Source organism: Macaca thibetana, chromosome 3, assembly GCF_024542745.1.
Source record: "Macaca thibetana thibetana isolate TM-01 chromosome 3, ASM2454274v1, whole genome shotgun sequence".
In the NCBI taxonomy this organism is placed as follows: Eukaryota; Metazoa; Chordata; class Mammalia; order Primates; family Cercopithecidae; genus Macaca; species Macaca thibetana.
Window position 1 is genome coordinate 108,549,778 of NC_065580.1, and position 24,174 is coordinate 108,573,951.

Genomic DNA, 24,174 nt, shown 5'->3' on the forward strand with positions numbered 1-24,174 from the left:
GGTGGGTTTAGGATGAAGATTATTCACAGGAGGATGACAGCAATCCAGAACGAAGCTCAGCCTTTCAACGTCCTCTGAGTAGCTGAGTCATAGCTAACAGGGTGTACTCATGAGTCCTGCCAAAGCTGCTATAATCTCATCATGGCTTTGAGTATCCCAGAATATTCACTAGGAAGGCCAAATGATTGATTAAGCTTTATGGTCAATTACCAAGCTGGAATTCTTCTCCACATAATGTCCTTAATGGAAGCCCACCTGCCCCACCCACCCATCTTAAGGATGAAACAATCAAAGCTCGTTCCAGACACCCATGCAGTTTCAAGACATGCTGTTTTTACGCCTCTGCCAGTCATCTGGCTCAATTTGCCTTGCCTCATAGGAAAAAAAGTATCTTATAGAAAGGTAAGCATGATTATAACTTCAAAAAGCAGCAGGATGCAAAATAATCTTGCAAGTGATTTTACTTTGGAAAATCTCATTTACATAGAAGAAATATGTAAGAAAAGAATTACAATTCAAGAGTAGATTTTTAAAACCCATTAATCAGACTGAGGTGTACCTTCTATCCTGTGCCCTCTATTCCTTTGTGAAAGTGTATTGTGGAGAGGTTATGAGTAAAGCTAATTCAAGTCTTTTTTAATTGTATATAAATACGAAACTGAACTTTATTGAAAACCTATCAACTATAACTATGACTGAGGCTTGAATGGTTATGGGATTAAACCACACTCAAAGTGGCTAATAAAGCAGAACACACAATTAATGAAAATTTTTAAAATAGCACTTATTTTCATTGTCAGTAGCATGTATGACACACATACCTGGCATCTACTATTTGGCCTGGTGCTTCCTCCTACTCTATCCTAAGGTTAACTCAGCTTTCAGTCAAAAGAACTTAAGTGTTGATGGCCTTGCATGTGTTAGTGTTCCTCAGCTGTCCACGTCCTGCTTTCTTACCTTTTCTTTGTTTTTTTAAGACATCTTTTTTCTTTTGAAACCTTCTTGTTGCATAAATATTTCCTCGTTTGTCATCTTAATTGTTCTTTATATATTTATAAAAGGCCATCCCTGTATTGCACTTTACATCTGGCATCTCTCTAACGAGACATAGCCAGCAGACCATTTGTAGGAGCTGACTGTCTTTTTTATTTTACTTTGCGTTTTGGTTTTGAAATTGTGCTTTTTTTGTAGGAAGGCAGGTATTCACAAGGGAAAGATGTAAATACTCAGTTATTTATTCTGAGACAGGGTCTCACTTTGTGAAGTGCAGTGGCACAATCATGGCTCACTGCAGCCTCGACTTACGGGGCTCAAGCAATCCTCCCACCTCAGCCTCCCCAGTAGCTGGGACTACAGGCATGCGCTACCACACTCGGCTAATTTTTAAATGTTTTGTAGAGACAGGGTCTTGCTATGTTGCCCAGGCTGGTCTCAAACTCCTGGGCTCAAGCGATCCTCCATTCTTGGCCTCCCAGAATGCTGTAATGACAGGTGTGAGGCACCATGCTCAGCCCCATGAGGCACTTATTTAAACTGCTTAGTTATCTGTCCTTACAGTATTGTTTGTCGTTTGTTAATGAAACTTATTGTTTGGTTGAAAAATTTTTAAAGTACCTCTTTTTCTAAAGGTATTTCATTGTAATAATAATACCATTTTATTTTACTTAATCTTGCCAAAAAGCTACCAGAAAGGTGACCTCATTCCCAACATCTGAATTTCTTCTCTTCCAGGACTCCTGATAGTTCAGGATGCTTCAGAGAGGGCAGCACTTATACCTGGTGGTCTTTCTGATGGTCAGTTTTATTCCCCTCCTGAATCTGAAGCAGGTAAAAAACTTCATTATTATTTGTGCTTGTTTCTCTCATTCAAAAGCTCTGCTCTTCCTCCCTCTCCCTAACCCCTCTATTTCTCAATATACCTAGCTAACATTTAACATGCCAGGCATTAGGGATATGAAAATAGGTGAGACACAGTCTCACATGAGACCAGTGGTAAGACACAGAATTGTAAAAATAAATGTCATGGAGGAGTGATTAGACATCGTGGTTTGTGATATGTATCTTAGAAGACACACAGACAAGGGGAAGGGTCTCAGTGCTCTCATTATTCCAGTTCATCACCAAACCAACCTCCCTCTTGGACTCCCATGTCTGAGAATGGCAGCACTGTCCACCCAGTTGCCCAGATCAAACACCAGAGCCTCACTGTTGGCTCCACCCCGTTCTTATGGCTCACCTCTCATAATTCACAAAACTGTTTCCATCCTCTCTCCCTCATTTCTACCTCCATTTTCTCGTTCAAATCCTGCCACTTCTTATCAGCTCCAGCCTCATTTCAGCATTACTTTCTGCAGTTTCTGCAACAGCCTTTGTCTCCCTGCCTCTGGTTTTGTCTTTGCTAACCAGCAACCAGAGTGCTCTGTTAAAAATAATAATTACACTCAACAACAAAAATAAACAACCTGATTAAAAAAATATGCAAAGGTTTTGATAGACATTTCTCCAAAGAAGATATACAAATGGCCAATAAGCACATAAAAGATACTTAACATCACTAATCATTAGGAAAATGCAAATCAGAACCACAGCAAGATACCGCTTCATACACATTAGGATGACTATTACAGAAAGCAAAACCAAACAAAAAGGCAGAAAATAAATATTCGTGAGGATATGAAGAAATTGGACCCCTTGTGCATTATGGGTGAGAATGTAAAATGACATAGCCCCAGTAGAAAACAGTATGGTGTTTCCGTAAAAGATTAAACATAGAGTTACCATATGATTCAACAGTTCTACCCCTGGGTATGTACCCAAAGGAAATGAAAGCAGAGACTACAGCAGATATGTGTATACCCATGCTCATAGCAGCATTATTCACAGTAGCTAAATGGTGGAAACAACTCAGACAGCTGTCAGCAGATGAATGGATAAACAACATGTATGTATGTACAATGGAATATTATTCTGCATTAAAAAGTAATGGAAAGTTGGGCACAGTGGCTCATGCCTATAATCCCAGCACTTTGGGAGACCGAGCTAGGAGGATTGCTTGAGCCCAGGAGCTCAAGACCAACCTGGGCAACATAGTGAGACCTTGTCTCTACTAAAAAAGAAAAAAAAGAATAGAATTCTGACACATGCTATAACATGTATGAACTCTGAACACACTATGCTAAGTAAAATAAGCCAGACACAAAAGGGCTGTCATATGATTTCACTAGATGAGATACCTAGAGAAGTCAAATTCTCAGAATGGGATTGCCATTCTGAAGGTGGATGTTGGTGATGGCTGCACAACAGCGTAGATGAACTTAATGCACTGGACAGCACGCTTAAAAATGGTTAAAGTGGTAAATTTTATGTTAAATATATTTTTCTTTGGTAAACACTATTTTTAAAACTGCTAACACTTTTTTAAGTTGTCAGGTGCTGTTCTAAGCTTTATTAATATTCACTCATTTATTCCTCCCTTGTCTGCTTATCTTCTGAGATACAGATCACAAACCATAGTGTCTAATCCATTACATTCATTTTTACAACTCTGTGTCTTACCACTGTTCTCTTGTAAGATTGTGTCTAACCTATTTTCATATTTTTAATGCCTAGCATATTAGATGTTTGCTAAGTGGCTCCACTCTGTGATGTAAAACTCATATTATCCCTAATGTAGAGATGAGCAAATGAGGCACAGAGAATTGAAGAAATTTGCCCAACATCACACTAATAATAAGTGGTGTAGCTGGGATTTAATCTGGGGTCCAGTCCTAGAGTTCATGCTTATAACTGCTAGAGCATATTAGCCTCTTGGTGTTTATGAAAATATAGACTTGGTCATGCTAGTCCTCTGCTCAAAAGCCCTTCAGTAGCATAAAGGATCAAGAAATCAGTAGATCTTAGCCTGGCTGGAAGTGCCCCTGGGGGCACTGTCACCAGTTGTCTAGTTTCTCACCTTGCGACTGCCTTCTCGTGTGCTGTTCATAGCTCTTGTGAAAATGCTGTGCTCCAGAGCCCTCCAGCCATTGTCCACCTTGCTGTTTCCATTCTGAACATGATCTCCTCTGCAATCTTAGTGTCTGCTCACATGTTCCCAGGTTCTTCCCAGCCATGCCTACCCTTCCTGTCTCTCCCAGCAGTCTTAGAACATCCTCGGCATGTTCTTTGGAACCTCTTCCACAGCCCTGTCATCCTGTGTTGTCTGCACTGCCTTCAGCGCTGACCTGGTCTGTTTCTACTGCTGGGTTGTAAACTCAATTTAGGGACTACATTATTTTATCCCCTACATTAGGCCTAGTTAATATTTTCACACACACACACACACACACACACACACAGAGTGATAAAACAGATTCCAGACAGACAGAGCCGTGAATGATTGAAGGTGCAGCAGTGTGAAATATCAGTGTGCTGGAGGAACTCCAAGTAACTTGAGATTCCGGACTATTGGTGTTGGATCTGAAAGCAGCGTACCACACAGAAACATGGAGCCAGATGAGACACAGATATGGATTAGTAGAAAATCTGTTTCTATAACAGTAAGAACTAGAATTAAGTATTAAATTCTTTATTACCTCATAAGGATTATTTCATTGAGAAGTTTTGTGTCATAGGACTTTACTCTTTGAAAAAAGGAAATTCATATTAGAGTTCATGCATCTCTACTTCTTTTTCTAAGACTAATACAGGTTCCCAGTACTAATGTATTTTCTTAACTAGAGTTCAGAACATAGAACAGTAGTGACATGAGGAACACCACCTCAAGCAAGCCTCATCAAGCTTTCTAGTTCTGGGATCCATCCGCATTTCACCTTTATCATTTACCACCACCTAGTGGTATCCTGGAGCATTACCCTTTCCTTGAGTTAGGAAGGTAAACAGGAACAAAATATTTTCTTGGTGTTCCACTGTGTAGCTGCTTTGGTTGACAAAAGACAGGTTACTAATGGGCAGAGAAGGAGGGGTCAGAGTGGACTACCTTATTTTATTTGCATTGTCTGAATGTTCAATTTAGGAAAGAATTAAAAATGAAAACTCTTACTGGAATTAATATGCCTAGGAAAAAAAAAAGACTACTCTAGAGCAAAGCTTTTCCATTATGCCAATAGCTAAAAATTCAAGCCTTTCGGTAGCTGATGTTCTAAGCTGCTGTTGCCCTGCTACAGTGCTGACTTCCCTGGTACACATGAGGGCGTCTGAAAAAGGCCTGACGTGCCTTTTTGTTGTCTTTTTTTTTCTCCACCACCTAATACACTATCTGGCTTATATTAGACTTATAACTGTTGAAGAAAGGGATGAAAAGAAAAGGGAAAGAAATAGGAGGCACCATAAACAAAAATGTTAGCAGTTTTCCTTGTGAAGGAACAGCCTGAATTTTAGTGTCACAGTTTATTAGATACACTTGTAAAGGATATAAAAATAGTTTGTTTGCAGGCTTGCTTATTGATCAGACCACATCCTGCATCCCTGTGTATTAAGTGGAAAGACCGAGGAAGCATGATCCTCTATCAGATGACTGGGTTGAAATTATGTGTGGTCAGAGAGCTTAAATGAACCAGTTGTGAAGCTGAAGAAAGGGTAATTCTTCACCTCCTAGACCATGGAAAGACTAACTTAAAATGAGGAATTGCTCAATTGCATCATATAGCCTGTCCTGTGCAAGTCTAGATAAGGCATTCATTACAGTTCTAAGTTGCCACCTCCCCAGAGTAGCCATGCATCCTGGATTGCCTGCAGCAGCCCTGCCTTCTTCTGGTTGCCGCATGTAGTTATTATTAGAAACCCTGTATCTCTCAGCAGTGTTCTTGTTTAGATGATGATTTCTATGATCACCCTATGTGTAGTGAATAGATTTGAAACACAGTTTTTTCCACCTTTTAATTAAAATTTTGAAAATTACTGAAAAATCATTACCAGGGATACTGAATAATATTCACTTTTTTAAAAAGCTTGATTGAGGTGTAATTTGCATATAATAAAATTCATCCATTGTAAATGTATAATTGCATGATTTTTAGTAAAGTTATACATTTTTAACCAATATTACAATGTAATTTTGGAAAGGTTTCATCACTTGAAAAACTTCTTCCATACTTATTTGCAGTTAATCCCCACTTCTACCTCTGATCCTAAGTAACCACTCATCTTCTTTGTATCTTGACAAATTTACCTTTCCTGGGCATTTAATGTAAATGTAGTGATATGATACATGGTTTTGTTGCATCCAGCCTCTTTTGCTTAGCATAAGGTTTGAGGACTAACCATGTTGTAGCATATATCAGTGTTTTGCTCCTTTTTATGGCTGGATATTATTCCATTTTATGGATATACAACATTTTGTCTATATCCACAAGTTGATGGACATTTAGATTGTTTCCACCTTTTGGTTATCATAAGTAATCCAGCTATGAACATTCACATACATGTCTCTGTGTGGATGTTTGTTTTTATTATTCTTTTTTTTTTTTTTTTTTTTTTTTTTTTTTTGAGACGGAGTCTCTCGCTCTGTAGCCCGGGCTGGAGTGCAGTGGCCGGATCTCAGCTCACTGCAAGCTCCGCCTCCCGGGTTCACGCCATTCTCCGGCCTCAGCCTCCCGAGTAGCTGGGACTACAGGCGCCCGCCACCTCGCCCGGCTATTTTTTTTTGTATTTCTTAGTAGAGACGGGGTTTCACCGTTCTTGAACAGATTTCTAAGAGAAGATTTGCTGTGTCATATGGCAAGTTTAACTTTTTTTAAAATTGTGAAACTGTTCTTGATCTTGGCTGTTTTATTTTACATTCCCTCCAACAATGTACAGTAGTCCCTTCTTATCCACAGTTTCACTTACCTGAGGTCAACTGAGGTCTGAAAATATTAAATGGAAAATTCCAGAAATAAACAGTCCGTGAGTTTTTAATTGTGTGCCGTTCTGAGTAGCATGATGAAATCCCACACTCTCCTGCTTCGTCCTGCCTGGAATGTGAATCATCCCTCTGTCCAGATCCATACTGTGTGCACTGCCCACCTGGTAGTCACTTAGGAGCCATTCAGGTTATCAGATCGACCATCCCAGTATCACAGTGCTTGTGTTCAAGTAATCCTTATTTCACTTAACAATGGCAAAGTAGTACTTCTGGCAATTCATATATGCCAAAGAGAAACCATAAAGTGCTTCCTTTAAGTGAAAAAGTGACAGTTCTCACCTTAATAAGAAAAGAAAAAAAAAATCACATGCTGAACTTTGTCACGTTTGTCATACAGTAAACTTTTTCATAGTTATGTATGTATAAGAAAAAACAATATTGATAGGATACAGTACTGTCTGCGGTTTCCGGCATCCAGGGATAAGGGGGATTACTGTATATGCATTTCCGTTTCTCCATATATTCACCAATGCTTAGTATTGGGTCTTTTTCATTATAGCTAGGCTAGCAGGTTTAAGATGGTATCTCATTGTGGTTTTAATTTCTGTGTCTGTAGTGATACTATTTTTCATGTTTCTATTATATGTAATTCATAAGTCTTATTTAGAGAAAAATCTATCTCATGTCTTTTGCCATATCTTTAATTGTGTTGTCTTTTTATTATTGAGTTGTAAGAATTTTTTATACATTCTAGATAGAAGTGCTTTCATATATGATTTGCAAATCTTTTTCCTAGTCTATTGTTTGTCTTTTCATTGCTTCACAGAATCTTTTGAAGCACAAGTTTTAAATTTCGATTAAGTGTAGTTTATGAATTTGTTCTCTTATGGATAATGTATTTGTTGTGGTCATATCTAAAAAACTCTTTACCTTAACTCTATGACATGAAAATTTTCTCCTACATTTTCTTCTAAAAGGTTTTATAGTTTTACATCTTTCAATTAAGATTACAATACATTTGAATTAATTTTTAAATATGGAGGAGGTAAGGGATTATCATTCTCTTGCTTTTGGATATTCAGTTGAACAGCACCAGTTCTTGAAATGACAGCCTTTCCCCATTGAACTGATTTGACACATTTGCTAAAATCAGTTTACTATAAACTGATTTTGTGCCAAACCAATTTTTATTTTTTTAATTCTGCTTTCTTAAGGTGAATACTTATATGATTGATTTGATACTTTTTTTTCTTTTCTTATATAGCCATTTAAAGCCATAAATTTTCCTCTAGGAATTGCTTTAGTGACATCACATGAATTTTGATATGTTGTGTTTTCATTTGAATGCGTTCCCTGGCTTTCAGCAGGTTGACATGGATGTATCTGCATGTGGATCTCTTTGTATATATCCTAATCTGTGTTTATTCTCCTTATAAAATATGTGGATTAATATTTCTCAGCCAGTTTGAGAAATTTGCACCATTAAGTCTTCAAACTTTTTCTGACTTTTTCCTCCTTCTGGGATTCCCATTACATGGTTGATTGATATGCTTGATGTCTCTGAGCGCTTCAACCTTTCTTCAGTCTTTTTCTCTCACTCAGAGATAGTTTCTTTTGACTGTCATTTTTTCCTGGGAATGGTTACACTTTCTTGATTCTTTGCCTATCTTGTATTTTTTGATGAAAAGTATTTTGCTGAAAATAAAGTAACTCTAGGTTCTGACTTTTTTCCTAAAAGGTTACTGTTATTGCTCTTTATTAGTTTAGTAAATTGTCTGTGCTAAATCTGTGAAATCTGTACACCCTGGGATGTGTGGCTACTTCTTGTTTTATTGTCCATTAATTAATTCTTGCCTGTATTTTTAAGCCTAGCTTCCTAGGAGTTACCCGTGTCTAGAGCTTACTGATTAGGCAGAGCCTAGCTTGTGATTACACAGAGGATTGCACTGAAACACCTGGATTAAGGCTTCCATCCTCTGCCAGGTAGAAATGTACATGGGTTGGATAGCACCTTCAGAGTTCAGGCCATTTTCAAGTCCTCCCCAGCTTTTACTTTCTGCTAAGTCCTTTCCTGCTCTGTCTGCATATGCTTAGAGCTCAGGCTAATTGGCTGGCTTGGGCTCTCTTGGGTCTCCTCTGTGCAGGGAGACAACCCCAGCTGGGCATACGCTTGTCCCAGTGGTGACCATAACTCAGGCTCCCAGGGTAGTTGGCCCTTTCTGTTCACTTGCCTCTGAATTTGTCACTTCATTGTCAGTGCCACTGGGCATGAGCATGGCTCCCCACTCCAAATTAAGTGATCTCCCTTCAACTGAGTAGCTTTGCTGCCAGTCCCCATGGCCTGCCCCACCCTGGCAGAACCTCCATGGCCATTGAGCTGGGTATTGGGAGGTTGGAGAAGAACAGAAGCAGCTCCAGGCAAGACACGACTGCTATTCTCTGAATTCTGCAGTGTTTCAAACATAAACATTTCTCCAGTTGTCGTATGCTTTTGGTTATTTCTCCAGTGGTGAGATGGCTAGTTTTGCCCATTTTGCCACATTTTGGGGGTGCTTTTCAGGGAGAGGATTTATTGACTTCTTCACTTGGCTGTAGCCAGAAGTCCCTTTAAAAATATGTAAAGAAGACATATTGTTATGTTTTAATTAAGGGTTTAGCTTTATTTAGGACTCCCAAACAATTCCAAGACATGGCAACTCATTGTGGTTTCAGTGCCGCTGGCCTGGCAGGTTGAAGTGAGCCTGGGAACAGGAAGATCTGGTGTGACCATCTTCCTCAGCCTCCTTCCACAGTGAGGACAGGCAGTTCACCACCTCTTGTCTCTACGATGGACAGCATGTTAATAGGCTAGAAAGTAAAGCCTTCAACATTTAAGTCTTTACCTATTCATTTTACTACAAATTCAACCTAACCATGTGACATTTATGAGGTTAAAATGTTCTCTTTAGATTATCAGGCATTCTTTCCCTATACCAAATTTGTTATTGGCTATAATTCAGGTAGACATTCTTTTAAGGAAAAAAGAATGTCCTTTATAAAGTATGTTATCTAACAAGATTCAGGTGCAGTTGAGAGAGGCTGCGGCTTTTACATGTGAATTGGTGGCATCTCTCACCTACTACTTTGGTCTTCTCTCAGGGCCCCCTCCCCTTTTTTAAATTCCCCTTCCCTGAGTATGAAAGTCATGCATTTAAAAAAGTGGAAAGAACAAAAATTAGAAATCACGTATCCTTCAAACTATTTGGTAACATCAGTGTTGACAGTTTAATTTCCTTCTTGGTGGGTGGGGGTGTGTGTGTGTGTGTGTGTGTGTGTGTGTGTGTTTAATATCACATCATTGTGCCCATGCTGCCTATATTATTCATATTCTGCTTTTTAAAAATATAATTTAAAAGTAATAAAGACAATTCAGGTTTATTGTAGAAATGTTGAAATATCCAGAAAAATATATAAAAGTTACACGGTTATTTTCTTCTACTCTTTCTCATTTGCACACATATATTTGGTTTTTAATTTTATCAGATGTGATCTCATGGCATATAAAGTTTTATTTGCTATACATTTGCTTTTACCTTACAGCATATGCATTTTTCATGTTATAAATTCTATATAACCATAATTTTAAGTGGATGCAAGATATTTTATGGAACTATGGTATTAACCTTTCTTCTATTATCAGACACTTAGGTTTCTTTTCTAATTTTTAGAGAGAAAATCTACATAATGAATAATAAGCATTATTTCCTCAGGGATAGGTCTGTCCTAAGGAAAGAATTCCAGAGTGAAATGACCAGGTCAAATCTAGGAATATCCTGAAGCTTATGAGACATTGATCCAGAAGGTCCAGACGGTGGTCACTGCCACAGTGCTCTCTCACTGCTCTCTCACTCATCTGCCACAGCTATTGTTAGAAACACTTAGATTCGATTATTTGTACCAAGCTCAACATTTTTACATGTAAAAAATATATACAAGCTCATCAGCAAAGAGGTGGAGGAAGAATAGTGATTGATAATAATTATTGGTCTGCATGAATGTTCTTAGTACATAAGTGAAATCCATTTTGACAGATTAGTGTAAGTGGTAGATTATTGTTTAAAAGTTTTCATCTTACAAGAAATAAACTAAAACTTTCAAATAGCAGTTAACCTAAAATCTCTTGAGGATTAAACATGTTTAATGTTTTTGTGTGTATATGTTATAATTTTAAACATTTATTTAAAATAGTTTGTTAATATAATGGAATGAAATACTTTTTCTTCTTCCCTTTTTCCGCCATGTAGGATCTGAAGAAGCTGAAGAAAAACAGGACAGCGAGAAACCACTTTTAGAACTATGAGTACTACTTTTGTTAAAGTAAGTGTTTGAAATGAAACCGTAACAACAAAGTAGTTAAGTATGGAGATTTCCTTTGAGTAGAGTCCAAGTAGAATTCAAAGAATAAGAGTTTAAGTATAGCCAGATTTGGCTTACTTGCATGAATTTATCAGTCACATTTTATTAATATCAAGTGTCTTAACATTTTTTGTATAGGTATACATTTGTACGGTTTGAAAAATCCCTCAGATTTCTAAATTTCTAAAGAATACAGATGAATTTATGTTAGTTTACTTAGCCAGAATGTCTACATGCCAGTCGCATGTCATTGTTTTAATGATAAGTATGAACCTGTGTTAGAAGGGCAGCAGTCCTGTGAGATGTGAGTGCTGTTATCACCTCCATTTTACATTTGAAGCAGCAGAGACATAGAATGGGTCACTTATCCAAGGTTGCACAGCTAGACATGGCAGCACCGGGCTCAGGCCCACACTGTCTGGTACCAGGTCCACTGCTGCCCCTCACTGGGATATTTCTCAAGGATTTTGGAGCCTCTGAGATGAAAGCTGCTGTACATGCAAAGCAGTCATGCTTAATGGGCTCCAAAGTGGAACACATTGTTAAATCCCTTTAAGTCATCAAATCATTTCAACCTCATAAATACAAGGCAATTGAAGTACATTGTAGTAGCAGCAAATCTGCCTGACAGTTTAACAATAGAAGGAAAAAGCTCCCGGATTGTGAGTCATTGGGAAACCGGGACAGAGGGTGACTGGGTGGGAGAGGCAGCCAAGGTCATGTCGCGTGGAGCCCCTGTGCCTGCCTCCTCAGCCCCCAGCACACCTCAGCTGCATCTCTCCACCACAGTCATGTACACACGGAGCAAAAAGGTGGGCATGCTGGTAGTTGAGCCTTTTCTGAAATATTTTAACATGAATTCTAGTGTGACCACACCCATGGTCCTTCGTGTGTCTGTCACAGCCCCTCTTCAGCACACAGACTTTTATGTACATGTAAGCTGACCATGGCATTTTGCCTTTTAATGCTATTTCTCAAATACTTTGTCTTCTCTCTTTTTCGAAGTGTGAAAAACCCTCACAGAAAGTCATCGAGGCAAAAAGAGGCCGGCAATCGAGTCTCCCTGTTGACAGTAAAGTTGAAATGGTGACGTCCACTGCTGGCTTTATTGAACAGCTAATAAAGATTTATTTATTGTAATACCTCACAGACATTGTACCATATCCATGCACATTTAGTCACCTGCCTGTGGCCGGTAAGGTAATGTCATGATTCATCCTCTCTTCAGTGAGACTGAGTCTGATGTGTTAACGAATAGGTGAAGAAAGTCTTGTGCTGTATTCCTAATCAAAAGACTTAATATATTGAAATAACACTTTTTTAGTAAGCAAGATACCTTTTTATTTCAGTTCACAGAATGGAATTTTTTTGTTTCATGTCTCAGATTTATTTTGTATTTCTTTTTTAACACCCTACATTTCCCTTGTGTTTTTTAACTCATGCACATGTGCTCTTTGTACAGTTTTAAAAAGTGTAATAAAATCCAACGTGTCAATGTGGCTAGCTTTTTTCTTGTTTTGCATTATGTATGTGGCCTGAAGTGTTGGACCTGCAAAAGGGGAAGAAGGAGGGATTGGGAATACATGTAAAATGTCACCAGACATTTGTATTGTTTTTATCATGAAATCATGTTTTTCTCTGAGATATTGTTCTGAAATGTTCTAACTACTCTTATTTTGAATGCACAAAATGACTTGAACCATTCATATCATGTTTCCTTTGTGTTCAGCCAATTTCAATTAAAATGAACTAAATTATACTGTGCACTATTTTTTCAAACATGAATATTCCCCTTAATGATTCATGGGAAGTCAGGATGTCTGTTAGTTTTCTTTCATCATTCATTGTGTCATTCAAGAAGAACCTAATTGCCTGTAGTGGTGATGATGCTGGCTTGGGTAGAAACTGACATTTTGTGCATATCAAGTCACTTCTATCTGTGCTTGTTCTAAGAGTGGATCAGATCGCAACAGTGCAACAGGGAGGCTTGCTGGGAGGCTGGAGTCTAACCAGGATGAGTGTCTCATAGTGGAGAAGGGGTGAGGAAAATCTCTAATGTCTGGCCTTGAGACTAAAACCTTAGAACTCAATGGTGTTATGTGAGTGAGAATCTCCTGTTTCAGGATTGGAGTTGCATATACACCAACCCACAGATGATGCTTAAGCTGCCAATCAGGTTGTTCACTTAACCGGAGAAGGAGCTCTCACCCAGACATGTTGAGCGAACCAGTAGGATGTTGCCAGTCCTCAAAGGAAGCCAAGTCTGGCTCAGAAGTCACCTCTCTAAGCACAGACCAAGAAGAATGTGGTATAGTATTTGAATATGCTAGGAAGTCAGACTGTGGGAGCCTACAGTGATTATTTCAACGATTGAGTTACATACTCCCCTGGGACTGCATAGATTCAGCCCAGGATTGTGGGTACCCACTCTGCCATGTTTCGGTGGAGTAGGAGTGGAGCCGTTTGTCCTTTATGCTCACATTGCTGAGCAGTCCTCTTATGGACCCCTATCACTTATTTATCTGATGTTGATGTCCTCTAGTAATCCTTGCTCTGGTTGACGCCGAAGTCATTTTGTCTCTGTAGAGGGACTCGATATGATTCCATTTATGACATTGGTTACACAGTTGATCTCAGGGCTTCTATATCCCTGGTTTCCTGTGGAGAAAGAAGCACAGCATTGTTGCCCACATCTATGATCTACCTGTGCTAATACGTTCATGAGTCTTGTGTCACCCTGTTTACACTGAGGAAATGAAACCAAAGGTATTAGTGTCTCTGAATCAGGTGCCTCTGGAAGGTACAGATACTGGATGGAATGTTAGGATCATCTCCATGCCACAAGATGTCCTCTGCTCTTCAGAACAGTGTCATGGGAGTGGACCGAAGGTGCAGTGTCTGAACAGTCCTGAACAGACACTGATTCCCAACTCACCTAGTAGCTAATGAACCTTGAGTATCAAATGCAGGGAGCCCCACCTACCCACAGCGTGGAGAGTGTGTTTGATAGTAATCTTGTATGTGTGAAGATGGATATTCTATTTCCATTAGTTGTGGGCTCTTGAAAGTGAGCAAAGTTGGTTGTGGTTTAACTGTCCTCGTTTTGTCTTATAACACCCTAGCCACCTCATGCACAGGCCCAACCGGTAGGGGCCGGTTTGACTGAGCATTTTCCATGAATCAACCACATTTGACAGAGCACATAAACAAAAGAAGCCTGAGAAAATAAAACACCATCAGCCACATCAGCACCCTCCCACCACCCACTCTGCCTCCTCCACCACCACTGCGTTCTGTCTCTACATTGCTGAAGTTCAGGGCAGCCCAGCTTGCACTAGGGAAGGAAATCGCTAAGAAGTGTGAAACCACAGGAGACGTTGCCACATTGCCCAGTACCCCGACCAGTGATAGCCCCACAGAGCCCTTAGTGATCTGAAAGTTTCCTCTCCCAGTGCAGAAATCATTCCAGATTTCTCTATAGAGGCCAGGTATTTGCCCTAAAGAGATTCAATCGATTCATGAGAATCAAGGAGTAGATCTAAATTAAATTTGATCCTTCTTAAGTCTGGTTGTTCTTACTTTGTTTACAAATAGGATTCTCTACTTGGTTTCCAAAAGAACATGTTTCACAGAAACTGAAGCTGATTGTAGGCAAACCAGAAAACCTTCCCAATGTTCGGTAACACATTGTTTTAATTCTAATGTATAAAAATGTCTACTTTAAAAGGATTCACTGGAGAAAACAGAAAACACACAATCACTTATCATTTTTTCACCCACCTACTATACATGGAACATTTTGTTTTATCTTTGTCTGCAGAAATACACAGTCACACATATAAATGAGTGTCATGCCTATTTGTATTACTACTCAGAAAACACGGTCAAAGGACATGAACAACTACGGTACAGAATAATATAAAATAGACCTTAAACATAAAAAGATGTTTATCTTCACTCACAGTAAGAAAAAAACCAAAACCACAATGTGGTACTATTTTCACCTGTCAATTAGCAAAACCCCGACATTTAGCAGTACGCTCTCAGCTCTCACACACATTGTGGGAGAAGGGTTTAGGGCTATTTCTATGGAGGGCATGTGGGCGGTATCTATCAGAATTACCAGTGCACATGTCCAAATGACATAAAACACTATTATTCATTTCAGCATTTTTTATAATAGCAAAAGATTGGAACTAAACCAAGGCACTGATTAAAAGTATGTTCACCAGTGAAAAATACCGGTATTTAGCCGGGCACAGTGGCTCACGCTTGTAATTCCAGCACTTTGGAAGGCTGAGGTGGGTGAATCACTTGAGGTCAAAAATTTGGGACCAGCCTGACCAAACTGGTGAAACCCTATCTCTACTAAAAACACAAAAATTAGTTGGGCATGGTGGTCGGCGCCTGTAATCCCAGCTACTCGGGAGGCTGAGGCAGGAGAATTACTTAAACCCAGGAGGCGGAGGTTGCAGTGAGCCGAGATCAGCCACTGCACTCCAGCCTGGGCGACAGAGCAAGACTGTCTCAAAAACAAAAAAGAAAAATACCTGTAGTGAAGTGCCCCTGTATATAGACATAAAAAGAGCTTTAGGATTTATAAATGAAAAGAGATGTACAGAATAATATATGTTGTATACTCCCTGTGTAAGAAGGGGAAATGAGAATATATATACATGTACATGGATACTTATATATGTACATCCATATTTAAATAAAAATTGGAGTGTTTTTGAACCATGTAAGTGTTCAAATGTATTTATCTCACAATAGGATTAATAGGAATTTGCTATGAATATTATTTTTCAACACCACGTCTATTTATTTCCCAGTTTTTAACCCATTTCCTATTTGCCCCAAGAATACTCATCTCTAATCCTAACGCAACAGAAATGTATATGATGTTACATTAGGATTAGAGACAAGTTCTGTATAGAAACAACTCCAAGAACAGTTTTTGTTTTGTTCTGATTTTAAGAGAGTCTCGCTGGGTCGCCCAGGCTGGAGTGCAGTGGTGCTGTCTCGGCTCACTGCAACCTGCATCTCCCAAGTTCAAGTGATTCTCCTGCCTCAGCCTCCCAAGTAGCTGGGATTACAGGCGCACACCACCAAGCCCAGCTAATTTTTTGTATTTTAATAGAGATGGGGTTTCACTGTGTTGCCCAGGCTGGTCTCAAACTCCTAAGCTCAGGCAATCCACTCGCCTCAGCCTCCCAAAATGCTAGTATTACAGGTGTGAGCCACTGTGCCCGGACCAGGAACAGTTTTTATATTTTATTTTCACATGGAAAATCAGATTTGCTGCAGCCTCAAAACCATGTTTATGTAAAGACAGCAAGTTGCACTTTTTTCTAAATGAGAAATGGGTTAAAGAATCTATACTTTTTGGAAGATGCATATTGGTCTATTTATGAATTTCTGATTGTTCATCTGAGTTAATTTGGGGCTGTTTGAAATAGCACTATCGTGAATGAACATCCTTGCACATAAATCCTGGTACACACCTTTCGTTTCCTTGGGAAACAGATGGGTGCCATGATAAGAACACCTTCCAGGTGGTGTGTGTTGTTTCCTCACGGCTTGCGTGGAGCAGAGCTGGAGTTCAGGTGCTATTTCAGTCACTTGTTGACCTCCACCCTGGCTGCGCATTCGAATTACGAAAAGAGGATTTTCAAAGGCCTGATGGCTGGTCTGTGATAAAGGCTTCCAGAAGGAGAGCCCCTGGTAGGATGGATAAGGCAGCAGGTCTTAAGTCAGACAGTCCTGGAATCATGTGAACTCTGGGACTCACTCAATGGGTAATTGGGCGTATTTTTTAACCTCGAGACCTGGTTTTCTTATCAGTGAAAGGAGCATAATGGCTGTAAGGTGATGCAGTTGAGAGCATCGAGAGAGAGGACGCAAGCTGCCGAGCCAAATTTCTGGTGCTCAGTAAGTGGTTGGTACTCACTATTCCTCAAATACAACAGAAAAAGCCAACAAATGAAAAAGAACCTAACAAATCATGGTGCAAGCTACGCATCTACTCAAATAACTTTTCATGGCTAATGAAAATCTTGAGTTTCTAGCTGTTGGACTGAATTATATTGGTGTAATATCTCTGCTTATCTCTTATTACTCAGAATTCCTCACTGGCAGTTATATAAGACTTTGATTAGTATAATGGGGAAAACATTAATTGTGACCTTCTTGAAAGACCAAAAACCTTCAGAAATGAAATCTATGAGGAAAGGAATTCCAAAACAGTAGAAAGAATGCATAATTAGAAATATCTTGAGAACTGTTGAACTGAAGTTTTCCTTCTTTATAGTTGAGAAATATATGGAGTATATATATATATATTTTGTTTTGTTTTGTTTTGTTTTTCCTTTTTTGAGACAGAGTCTCGCTCTGTCGCCTAGGCTGGAATACAGTGGCACGATCTCGGCTCGCTGGAACCTCCGCCTCCTGGGTTCACGTGATTTTCCTGCCTCAGCCTCCCGGGTACCTGGGATTACAGGCACAAGCCACCACAAGTGGCTAATTTTTGTATTTTTAGTAAAGACAAGGTGTCACCATATTGGAGTTTTTTTCTTTTTTTATTTGACAAGCATATGGAGTATGCTAGCTCTGCAGTGATTATTGAGATATGTATTTTTATGTAGAACTGTATAAAACTTTGCCTAATTTTTCCATTGCATACCTGTGGGTGCTGCCTGTTCTGGTACTTATTTTGTCCAACCATGTGCTTCGGTCTTTAATCACAGAAGTCCTATTTGGTGGATGGGAACTCAGCATATAAAAGTCTTCCCAGCTTTGACAAATGGACAGGTTGGCTTATAACCCTCTAATGATCTGAACAGCATTGGAGCAAGGAGGAGAAATGTGAACAGCCAAAGAGGCAGATTCCTTCCTACTTCGTAGCCTAATAAGGAAGGACATTTTCCTGTTTTAATTGAAACTACAAGTAACCTGTTTTCATGTAAGATGAAATAACATAGAAGGTAAGAGCAGAGCTCCTGGAGCCAGGCTGCTTGAGTTCAAATTCCAGCCCTGTTTCTTAGTAGCTGTTTGGCTATGGGAAAGTTCTTTAGCCCCCCGCCTCAGTTTCCCCATCCGTAGAACAGAGATAATTGTACATATAGGATTTTTGTGAGAACTAAATGAGTGAACATGTCCTTAAGCTGGTACCGGGTACATGGTGAGCACTATATGAGTGATTGCTGTCATTACTTCTTCAAGGTGTTAATCACTGAATTTGCAACTTTAGGTAGAAATCTGAAATTATTTAATCTAAACACATTCTTCTGAAGACAGATGAACTTAGGCAATGTGGGATGGTTAAGAACAAATGGTGGCTGGGCGTGGTGGCTCAAACCTGTAATCCCAGCACTTTGGGAGGCTGAGTTGGGCAGATCACCTGAGGTCGGGACTAAGATTAGCTGAGTGTGGTGGCAGGCACTTGTAATCCCAACTACTTGGGAAGCTGAGGCAGGAGAATCGCTTGAACCTGGAGGAGGAGATTGCAGTGAGCCAAGATCGTGTCACTGCACTCCAGCCTAGGCAACTGAATGAGACTCCATCTCAAAAAAAAAAGGAAAAAGAAAAGAACAAATGGTACAGCTGTTTAGAGCCAGACCAAGTGGCCAGGGCTCTAACTAGCTATGAAGTGTGACTAGTATTCCTCCCACACTACGTGGCCTCCCTATATGTGGTAGCTGCGCCATGGTGGAAACGTACTGGACCAAGAACAATCCATAACCTTCTTCTACCTCCTATCTCAGAAACGCACCTGAGTGTTCCAGAATCTCCTCCAAGGTGATTCTGCAGAGCTCTGGGCCTCTTTAGTCTCTGGAAGGAGCTGGGGTGTCAGAATGCTATACATACCCAGAGAGCACCATGAACCGTCCTGCTGTGCCTGAAACTTACAGTCCATTAGCACCCCAAAAAAAGCAGCTGCAGATCTAAGACACACACTCGCAGAGGTAGAATTTCCATACTCTTTACAGCCAGGGAAGCAAGTATGGTAATTCCAGAGTATGTCAGTTTTACCCAAAGAGAAAAATCAAATGGGAAATTAGTGACAAACCAGTGGCCTGCAGTATAGATAAGGAGAAAACACAGGTGCGCCATTATTTCCTTAAGAAAATTCTCATTGACTCCGGGGAGGATAACTTTAGTAAAGAAACAATGCATGTTTTGTTTTTGTTTTCCCCAGTTGAAAGTCGGTGAAAGGAAAGACATGATGTTGGATAAATATGTGTATGTGTGTCTCTAAATATATGGGCTCTGGGTTCACAGAGACCTAGCTTTAAATTATGACTATTACTTTAAAAATAGTGACCTTGAGTAGGTAATTTAATCTTTCTAATCTATAAACTGTGAGCCTTAATTGTACTGACCTCAACGGGCTCATCAAGGATTTCTGGATGCCTAGTGCATAGTAGGCACTCACTGAGTCCCTATTCCCACCACCTAACCTCTATGCGGAGAGGTAAGACTAGAGATAACTGTTAGTGCTTTTGCATATGTATGGAATCTACTGTGTGAAAGGAAAATAAATACTCGGGACCCCAATTCACCATGCTATGTTTTAGAAAAAAATAAGCCAAAAGCTGGGTCATGCGAGAAGCTGCCTTTCCTTTTGTGCCTAAACAGAGTACTACAGATGAAAGGTCAAATAGCTCCAGAGGTAGCTACTCTATGTTCACCGTATCTTATGTAAAGTGCTGATTTACTGATCTCAACATGAACACATCAGTGGCAGTTCCCCTGCCTGCTCCCTTGCTCTTGCAACATGTGGATTGTTATACCCTCCCTCTTTTCCCTCCAGCCCACTTTCCTTTTTTAAATATTGAGGCCCTCAAATTCATCTTTGGAGAAAGGCGCAGACCATAGACAGTTTCTGTGACTCCGTGTTATTTTCTTCTGGGCGTGCCCTTCATCTAGGCAAAATAAACTTCTAAGTTGATTGATGCCTGCATCAGATACTTTTTGGCTTATTACTGTCTCTAGAGTAGAGTTACCAACGGTGCACGCTGATACTATGGAGGACTTGCATGTGCCAGGTGCTATTGACTCATCTAATCCACATAACTTCAGGAAACGGGGCATTATAACTTCATTTTACATGAGGAGATTATGGCACATAGAGTTCCTGGAACAGATCTGAGGTCACACAGATACTAAACACCATACCCAGGATTCCTGGGACCAGAGAGACTGTGCTGAGCTTCTCCATCACGCTGCCTCTTTGATGTTAGCTCTCCTGGGGGTATCGTGAGGATCAGGAAACACAGTGTCTGCGAAACACTCTAGAGCTGAGCTCGCATGGTACGCGTCACAGGAGATGGTGTCCTGTTGCCACTGGAATGTCCTAAACCAACTTAATCTGGTGACTCTGGTGACATTTAAAACAGAAGCCACATGGGCTCCTTCATTCGGTTATGATTCCTCTTAGAAGGTGTCATAGACACTAGCTCAGGGAAAGAAATAGAAATGGGATGTGGGACCATTCTTACAACCAACACAGAATTCCATAGCCCAATTGCCATGAGGTTTCTTACCTTGGATTTTCAATTCGATATCATCCAATTAAAATACACATGGACAAAAGTCAACTTTTCATTGTTTTAAGTTTATTTTGCCTATTAGGAAAAATACACCACGTAATTCAACTAGCAAAGAAGGCTGCTTCAGGACATGTAAAATGAAAGGCTTCCAGGCAGTTATCTGATTAAATAACACTAAGGGAGGGACAAGGCTAGAAGCTGCGGACTGTCTACACCATGGCAGTGGCTATTTGGGTTGGCTGGAGGAGCTGTGGAGACTATGGAGAGAGTGGTGCTGGGGACCGCCATGGCTGTTCCTCATTGTCATCACAGAGTGAGGTTTTCCGTGTGCCCACTGGTTTGAAAACCATTTTACAACAATGATAGAATAGTACACACATGAGAACTGAAATAGCCCAAACCCGGAAAGAAAGCCCAACTAGATCCTCAGAAGACACTTCTAGGCACAATAGCCGATGAGGAAAAGATGGCGTCCTTGTGCCACCGTCTGTTACGATCTCTCTCCATTGCAGCAGACAGCCGTTCTTCTAAGCAGACAGACGGCGATGATGGCAAAATAGACCTCACTCTTGACGAGCAGGAGGAGGTACATGTAATATGCAGAGGTGTTTGTGAGCTGCAGCAGTTGTGCATCTAAGAGAAATTTCACATGTTCTTTTTACAGAATAAGACATATTAATGGGAGAGGGGTTCACAAATACTTATTTCTGACGATTTACGTTGAAGTGATATTCTACCACCACCAAAACCTAAAAGTAAACATCTACTGCTATCACCACCACCAAGAGTCAGACAAGTCAGCATTCAGCTTTCAAGTTGATTAACAACCTCTGCTAAATTCACATAGAACATTCCAAGCTATTAAAAAGTAAGGTTGCTTTGTAGGAAAGCAAAGAAAGTGGTTAATCCAGATTCGCTGATGTGTTAGGTAGTTGTGGCACACCCACCTGTCTTTCCTAAATGTCTCTGATTATGGCTATGCTATTATTGGGTGATTGCATTTCATATCATTTGAAGCTTTGCAAGAGATATGTGCTGTCAAGGAATAAGTAAAGACAGTGATGGTGGACCACCAGTAGCTACTCAATGAGCTACAAGACTGAGTCTCTTCCTGCGGAAATTTCCATTTACATGTTTTGTCTTCATCAAGTGAGAACTCCAGAAACATCAGTCCTTGGTGTGGAAAAGGATCTCAAGAAGTGATGTGTTCGTAACTCCCTGCCCTTGGTCAAGTGAGATGTTACTGCCCCTCCTTGCCTGGTGTGGCAGCTTAAGTCAGAGCCCCTTGGTATTGGAAATAAAGGAAAGTTGAGCAGGGCTAGCGCCAATGCTTCTGGTCACATTCTTTGTGTATATGTAGAGAGAAAAGGCCAGAAACAAGTACTCATTCTGTGTCTGATAAATGAGATACCCTATGCCAGACATCTCACATTCATGTCCTTATCTCTTCAATAACTGTAAATCAGATGTAATTATTCGTAGTTAGGTGATGAGAAAAATGTTACTCACAAAATGTAGGTCACTTACATCTAATCATTAAAAGAGCTGGAGTGAAATTTCACTCTGCAAAGCCCATGTCCTTTTTGTTTCAGGTCCCTGGCTTTGTAATTTCTTGCTATCTGACTCTACTGTAGAAAAAGAATAGAAAACTTAGTAACTGCATGAACTCTTCGTTTGATGTCCTGATTTGAAATCCCAGGCCTAGCTGTGTGACATGTATAAGGGATTTTTATAATTATTTACTTTAAAGGGACTATAAAATGGGAGAAAAAAATATTGTACCACTTTATAGGAGTATTAAGAGGATTAAACTAGAAAATGCAGAACAAGCCCTTCTGTGTAAAAAGCACTTGATAAACACTAGTTTGTGTTATTAGCTACTAGCAAAGACAAAAGACTAAAACAAAACTACTGGAGAAGCAACATGGTATCATGTTTCCCCCAGTCATTAAAACAAAAGACACGAAGCCGGGCACAGTGGCTCACACCTGTAATCCCAGCACCTTGGGAGGGTCGAGGGGGCATATCACGAGGTCAGGAATTCGAGACCATCCTGGCCAACATGGTGAAAACCCGTCTCCATTAAAAATAAAAAATTAGCCAGGCATGGTGGTGTGCACCTGTAGTCCCATCTACTCGAGAAGCATGGCTGGAGAATTGCTTGAACCCAGAAGACAGAGGTTATGGTGAGCCGAGATCGTGCCACTGCACTCCAGCCTGGGCAACAGAGCAAGACCCCATCTCAATACAAACAAACAAACAAAAAGACACATGGATGAATAAAGTCTGTTTTTTTGAAATAACTTTTGAAATAACTGAAAGCGTATCACTCTAATTTATAGTCATCTCATACCTGAAGCAGTAGTTAGGTTTGTTAATACAACTCCTAGAAAAGGAGGGACTAATTTAAAATATCACTAGGTCCATTCTGCAGCATCCAACCTAGCAAAATCTATTCTCTGATTTTTGAAACTAGAGAAGTTCAAAGGTTAAAATGATCAGGAGGAAATAAAAAACACAAAAACTTACCATTTGCATCTTCTGAATAATTGTCTTTGGGATCCACTGTGGTGTCATCTAGAAGAATGAGAGCAAGTACTAGTCAATTGTTCATGCCCATTATTTGTCAAAGGGTGTGTGTGTATGTCTGTGTCCATGTGTAATTAAATGAATATTCATAAAATCTTTCAACAGAGAGGCAGGAAGACAGTTATTAAAAATATGAGCCCACAATCCCAGAAATAATTGGTCTGATTCTATGTAATTAGGTAGAGCTAATTCAAATATTATGTTTTTGCACATCAAGATGTTGAAGTTCATGAAGAATAGTGTTTTCTTTTTCCTTTTTTATCACAACTGGAGTGTAGTTTCCAAGAACATTTGGTCTTCCTTCTGTATTCATAGCTCCTAGCACAGTGCCTTTTTATTGATCAAAAAAGGTTTTTGATAAATACTTGTTCAATGGAAAAATAAACAGAACAAGTGGCTACTTTACAGCCTTCAGCACACACTGCTGACCTGAAATCAGCAAAAAAAAAATAGTTTTGGGTTTTTTGTTTGTTTGTTTTGAGGCAGGGTGTCACTGTTGCCCAGGCTGGAGTGGAATATAGTGTGGTGTCATCATGGCTCACTGAAGCCTCAAACTCCCCATGTTCAGGAGATCCTCCCATCCTAGCCTCCCGAGTATCTGGGAGTCCAGGCACACACCAACACACCCAGCTAATTTATGTACTTTTTGTAGAAACAGGGTTTTGCCATGTTGCCCAGGCTGGTTTCGAACTCCTGGGCTCAAGCAATCTTCCTGCCTTGTCCTCCCAAAATGCTGAGATTACAGGGATAAGACACCACACTGGGCCAAGAATTCTTTCAGTCCTAGAATCCACAACG

At 39.9% G+C, this 24,174-nt stretch overlaps 1 protein-coding gene across 1 annotated transcript in view; it reads left to right on the forward strand.

Moving 5' to 3' along the window:
• Nucleotides 1-12,995, forward strand: part of STARD3NL (STARD3 N-terminal like) — a 52,739-nt gene extending 39,744 nt beyond the window's left edge. The window contains exons 7-9 of the mRNA XM_050783335.1: nt 1,732-1,827; nt 11,125-11,197; nt 12,242-12,995. Coding sequence (XP_050639292.1) covers nt 1,732-1,827; nt 11,125-11,180 — 152 coding nt within the window. The 3' untranslated portion in view covers nt 11,181-11,197; nt 12,242-12,995. The remainder of the gene's footprint in view (nt 1-1,731; nt 1,828-11,124; nt 11,198-12,241) is intronic.
• The last annotated feature ends 11,179 nt before the right edge of the window (nt 12,996-24,174 follow it).